The 6,004-nt window shown below is 43.3% G+C and overlaps 1 protein-coding gene across 1 annotated transcript; it reads right to left on the reverse strand.

The window, feature by feature from the left end:
• Positions 1-659: 659 nt before the first annotated feature.
• DDIT4L (DNA damage inducible transcript 4 like) lies at positions 660-5,374 on the reverse strand. Its single transcript, XM_082653880.1, has 3 exons — positions 5,216-5,374; positions 4,785-4,924; positions 660-2,918 (listed from the first exon to the last, which is right to left on the reverse strand). Exons 2-3 carry the CDS (start codon positions 4,873-4,875, stop codon positions 2,428-2,430), a joined length of 582 nt encoding a protein of 193 aa, XP_082510006.1. The 5' UTR covers positions 4,876-4,924; positions 5,216-5,374; the 3' UTR covers positions 660-2,427.
• Positions 5,375-6,004: the final 630 nt, after the last annotated feature.

The raw sequence follows: 6,004 nt of genomic DNA on the forward strand, positions 1-6,004 counted from the left end.
TGGAGCTGGCTCTGTTTTATACTCTGGATCTCCTGCATAACTTAGTGACTTTGGGCAAGTTACTTAACCTCTCTCTGGAGATGACAGTGGTCTCATTGCATGGGACTGTTATGAGGAGTACATGAGATGGTTTATGTAAAGCACCTAGAACAGTGCCTAGACGTAATAAGTCTTATTAAATGTGGGTTAGGTAGTGTGAGAAATCTGAGCTAATGACAAATTTGAGGAGACAGAAAAGATAGGTGGACAAGGTTAAAAATTCAAATTGATGAATGATTGTGGAATTATAAAGATATGTTGCTCTGATAGAATATTCTGGTAAAAATTAAAATGTATACTGATCTTACAATCTGATATATCTGCACTTGGCCATTAGGAAAACTACAGAAAAAGCCTTTACACAATGAGTAATTTTTTCAAAGGCAGTTGCTAAAGGAACTCAAATTATTGTCTTCCAGTGAAAAATATTATTGTATTTGAAAAATTATGAAGCAAATGACTCTTTATTGATACATAAGCACATGCAATATACAATTGGAATATTATAATGAAGGGTACAAATAGCCTTTGTCAAAAAGGAGATAAATAATTGTTCTGTCACCTTCCCTCAAATATTGTCAAATCTATTTTAGGGTGATCATTGCATAAACTCACAAAAGACAAAGAGGACAAGAGAATTAAAAATATATGATGCTTTATTGTCAAAAATAGACAAACTTTAATTTCCTTTAACAGGAATATTAACTTAAGAATCTCTATAAGTCACCACTATTTTGTGAGTGTAGAAGACAAGAGAGTCAAAGACAACTGTTAGTAGAAAAAGGACAACAGTTTTACATCCATGCCAGAGACTCCTCGCCCACAGAATTACAGTGACCTTCAGAGCCCTGGACAATAATAGACATGCAAAACAAGCTTGACTTATCCTGGCCCAGTCCTGTAAGACTGGCGTTGTGGTATCTTTCCAAGCATTTGAAGAGTTCAATTTGCTAGAACACTTACTGATTTGAATAGGGAAATTTTAGGGCATTTATGGGAATAGGATCACACCTGCTTTTGAATTACACCAGGATGAAGGCGTGGTCTCTACAACCCTGGCCTCAGGTATGTAAAGTGGTGCTAAGGAGACCTGAACAAGCTCCTTATCCAGGACCTACAGCAAGGATGTGAAGGCCTTCCTGGATGAACATTATAATATGTTGGCTATGTTCTCTCATTAACATAAAAAAAGATAAAGATCTAGCTAGTTGAAACAAGAGAAAAATAAGGCCTTTATTGTTCCCTAGGGACAGGTATCCAAGGATGAAGAAAGCTGGGTGTGTGCACTGGTTATCTAGATCATGACTTTCATTCTCTAGTCTGTACTATAAACCAGATACCCATGGTCAAAGGAGACTTTGTAAATAGACCCATCTTAATAATTAAAAGTGGTAGTGTGCAGCTATCTCCTTTGAAGATTCAGGTTAAGGCGAGTTACATTAGTTTTCAGGAAAGGCCAAAGATGAGATGACACTGACATGATGAGATGGTCCATCTGAGATCAAGTGTAAAAGCAGAAAGAAGCTAGATTATCAAGTGAATGAGAAAGGAACTGGAACTCACTTCCCGTCCTTATACACATTCACCATTCACTCAATGGAAAAGTAATCAACTTCATGCAAAAAAATCAGCATTTTCCATTTTTCTAGTTTAAAGGTAAAATTCAATACTTAAGAACTAGAAAAACTGAGCTTATATTGTACCATAAAGTTATTTAAAACAATACTGTGGTTACTGAAATGGTAGCTCAAGCTTTTGCCACCTCTTTGAAACAGAAGAGCGGAGAGGATGCAGAGAGACAGAGAAGTACAAAACTCTGTTCTTACTGTGACATTCCTTACTCACATTTGCGTGGGGTTAAGTTTTAATTAAGCTCACCTACTTAATTCTATCCTCCTGTATAAGAACATGTGAGTAGGGGCAGGAAATGGGTGGTATGAGCTTTTGCAAGTTTTGATGGGCTAAGCATCATTCAGTTAAGATTCTGTGATTGAAAGGATCACTCTGAAAACTTACAGAAAAAAAGCCATATGAAAATCAGACTAGGCAAAGTGGGTTCAGACAGTCTAGTAGCAAGACTACCTGGAAAACTTGTGGAGTCAAATAAAAAACTAAAGTGGATTGCTTCTTTTTTTTCCTTATTCCATTCCATTCCATTTTGTAAAAACTGTGATAAATGTAGACAATGTACTCTCTTGTGGGTCATTTTTCAAAAGTCCCCAGATAAGCCCTTGAGTTGGGGTGGCCATGAATATGAAATAGAAAGAAGATGAACTCAGTTTGGGGTTTCCTACCAAGAGCAGGCACGGCAAACTACAATGACTTTAATGGAGCGCTGCGAAGTTTTATTACCCAGTCATAAAAAGGACCCTTTCCAGTGCTTCCCTTTCAGCACTCTTCAATGACTGTTGTACCAATCAAGGAGTAAAGCTTTTTCTTAACAAGTCGGAATCCTGAGCTCAGGATCAGAGTTCGCCTGAGGCCAGAAGAGAAGCGACCTCGACTAAAGAAAAAATCCCTGAAGCTCGTCCATGAGCAGTTCTCCTGCTTAAACACCAGGGTAAGCTCAAAGGTGGGCACCACGCTAGAATCACACACAATCCTATCCAGCTTTTTACATACATTTTCAATTTCCAAGTTCACGTGCATAACGCAGCCCCGCAGGCCGCAGGGCTCGGTGGAGGAAAGCCGCAGGACGTCTTGAGCAATCCTCTGGGTCAGTTTCTCAGGAACAAGGACTTTCGAGCAACCGAGTTTGGTGTGCTTTGATTTGGACAGACAGTTCTCCAGCATTTTAACCAAGCTCTGGCAAGTCGTCTCCTCAAATACCACCTCATTGAGGTTGGGTTCAGGAACAACATAATCCCAGTAGTCAAAATCTGTGGAAAATGGAAGTTTAAGATTAAAAAAAAAAAAATCCAGGAGCAGAAAAAAACACACTGGGATATAGCAACATTGTTTATTTCTTCTATCTGTTACAGCTACTTGTTCTAATATTTGTTTGGAAGTCAGCTGATCTCACTCTGCTGTTAACTCGCTGGGTAATAAAGCAAATCATTTAACCTGAGACTGAAAGTTCACCTATGAAATAAAGGTTTTGATAAATAAGGTGGGTAGGCTATAACCATTTTTTAAAAAATTTATATGTGTACACACACACACAATCTGACTACGTATCACAAATCTATTTATGGTTATCTTAGAATACTAGTGATTTTCTTTTCTTTCTTGCTCCCTGATTTGCTTATGGGGGTTTTCTTATTTTCTTTTACAGAGACTATGCATTAGTTCTGGAATAAAAATGTTAATATTTTTTCTTGACTAAGGATTATTACCTTCTAACTCTAAGAATACATTCATTTATTATTGTAAAAAACAGATTTTTTGGTATTGTCCTTTAGTGATGAACTTAAAATGAACTTTGATGAGTTATATTAAACATCAATTAAATTTGTGTTTTCTTTGTAAGTCTTTACTGGAATGACCTGTAGATCCCAATTTTAGCTTCAACCTCTTCGATTAAAAATTGCTCAAAGAGAAGACCTCTGAGGTTCACATGGATATTTATAACTGGCTGGGTAGTTTTTTGTAGCCAAACAAAACAAAATACTCCTAGGAAAACAAAATTAGATTTGCTCAAAGGAAAGGAGATAGCTCTGCATTTGGTCACCTACGTTCCAAATTAATCCTACCACTTGGCAGGATGCCTCACCACACACAGTCAACTAAGCAGGCACAGGCAGATGCCCTGTGGGCTCCCCACCCTAAGCATACTGCACTTCATTGGCTACTGCATTTTCCTCTCTCCACATCACGTATAAACTTAGATCATTGCTTTTTTTTAAACTAATTGAAACAAATGCACTCCAAATTATAAGGCTCCATATTTTATCTGCGTTGAAAATAGAGAATTTTAGAGCTTTGGCCTATAAAATTAGATCATCAACCACTTTGCCTTCTAAATGAGGAAGGCCCAAAGATCTTAAGCAATTGGTCTATGCCCACAGCTCCTGAGTGGCAGAGCAGTGTGTTACTTTAGAAACTCCTGTTTAAAATTGCAAATGACAATATGTCCAGCATCACTGCTGTTTTAAAGTTTCCTTTTGGCCTTAAAAAATGAAATAATGGGTATATCCACAAATAGAATACTACTCAGAAACAAAAAGGAACACATACTGATAGAAGCAACAGCGTGGCTCTCAAAATCATTAGGCTGTGGGAAAGGAACCAGATACAAAAGAGTACATATTACATGCTCCATCTGCATGCAGCCCTAGAGGTGAAAGTAATCTATAGGGACAAAAAGCAGATCAGTGTTTCCCTGGGGACGGGAGAGGTAGAGTGGGGAATTGATGGCAAAGGGGTACATGGGACTTTGGGGGCAGAAGGTGATGGTAGTGGTTACACAGGTGAATACATTTGTTAAAACACACATAATTGTACACTTAAAATTCACCATAACTTCACAACCATGTAGGGTAGGGACCTGTACAGTTTTTAGCTCCAAAGAGTCTATTAGCCGCAGACTAGATGGATGCAGCCCTTGGGGTTTTATCTTTTGCTTCTTTTGTTTCTCACCATCATGGACAGAAGATGCTAAAAGTTTGGAAAGGAGTCTCTCTCAGATGGATTTTGTGGCACTTCCAACATTCAAGGAGGGGGTCGACACTGCACGCCCGCCAATCCCATCTATCCAGGGGCTGCGACCTTTGGAGGGAAGAGAGGTAGGCGGTTGAGAAACTCACCATTTAGTAGGTTCCCCGGGTGGAAGCCACGGTCCAGCAACTCCGAAATGCTAGCCGGGTTCTTACTGCTCAAACTGCCCGTTGCAACCATGGTCAACGGCTCTGTTTCCCTCGCGGGGCGGAACGGCCTTTCTGGGGCGCTAGAAAAAGGAGGCAAGAAGGACAGATTTGCAAAAGCAAGTAAGACGTGCAGAGGCTCCTAAAATGCCCAGAGTCCCCGGAGCGAACAAGCCGAAGCATTCCTTTTCCAAAGGGGAGGAACCGGCCTCTGCAACTCAGGTTAACAAAACTCCGGGAGCGGAGACGCCTACAGTCACAACCTGAAACTAATTCAAAGTTAGCAAAACTTGGAGCCGGCTTGCCCCGCGGAGCTCACCACTGCGCCCGGAGCACCGGAGCCCCCAGGCCCCGCTCCTCCCACCCAGGCTCACTTGCTGGGAGTTCGCCGGGGCCGACGCGCTCGCTGGCCAAAAAGCTGCGGGTCAACCGAGGCAGGCACCGTCTTCAGGAGGCCCCTCCCTCGGGGGCTTAGGGACCTGCGGACCCAAGCGGCAATCGGCACCCCGCTCGCCCCCAGCCCACCCCGCCCCAGCTCCACTAAGCTGCCTCGCCTCTGGGGCGGCGGGCGTTTTATAGGCCCAGCCTCCTCACCCTGCCCCGGCCCGCCCACCTGCGCCGCCCCGCCCCGGCCCCGGGCCCCGCCTCTCCAGGGTCCGGTTGCAACCCAACCCCGATAGTTCCAGCAACCCTAGGCTAGCCGCTGGGAGTTTAGGCTAAGTTTGCGGTAGGGTTGCAACCTGCTGTTTCCTGGGTGGGCCGCGGGTCCCCGTGAGTGCAATTCCGGGTGCACGACTCGCCCAAAACTGACCGCTCCCCTCCGCCGCCAACCAGGATTCTTTGGTGCGACCCCTCCCCTAGCGTGCGCGCACACACTCACACTCCTGATGCCCTTGTTGACTTTCTGTCCCGGGCAGCGGGAAGCTTTCGGCCTTTTGTCTATTACCGTGACCTGAGGCTTTGCTCTGTCAGACTGACCACTTTGCTTAAATCTGTGTAGATGTTCAATGGGCATCATTTCTGCGCTTAGTTCTGGCCTCTCACCGAGTCAACTCTACTCCGCGTCCCGTCCCAGCGTCTCTGTATTCTCCTCTCCCGCACGCGGTCAGCTCTAGCTTGCCTTCCCGCATCCGAGGCTCTCCAGCCTCGGGTCTTCACTGCAC

Source organism: Grampus griseus (assembly GCF_964374135.1).
Source record: "Grampus griseus genome assembly, chromosome: 4".
Classification (NCBI taxonomy): Eukaryota; Metazoa; Chordata; class Mammalia; order Artiodactyla; family Delphinidae; genus Grampus; species Grampus griseus.

What these genes read in the sequence shown, in the direction of transcription:
- DDIT4L (XM_082653880.1), bottom strand. Translation starts at nt 4,875, where the DNA reads ATGGTTGCAACGGGCAGTTTGAGCAGTAAGAACCCGGCTAGCATTTCG. An exon ending in CCCGGGGAACCTACTAAATG is followed by an intron (nt 2,919 to 4,784) that starts GTGAGTTTCTCA and finishes CATTTTCCACAG; the next exon opens with ATTTTGACTACTGGGATTAT.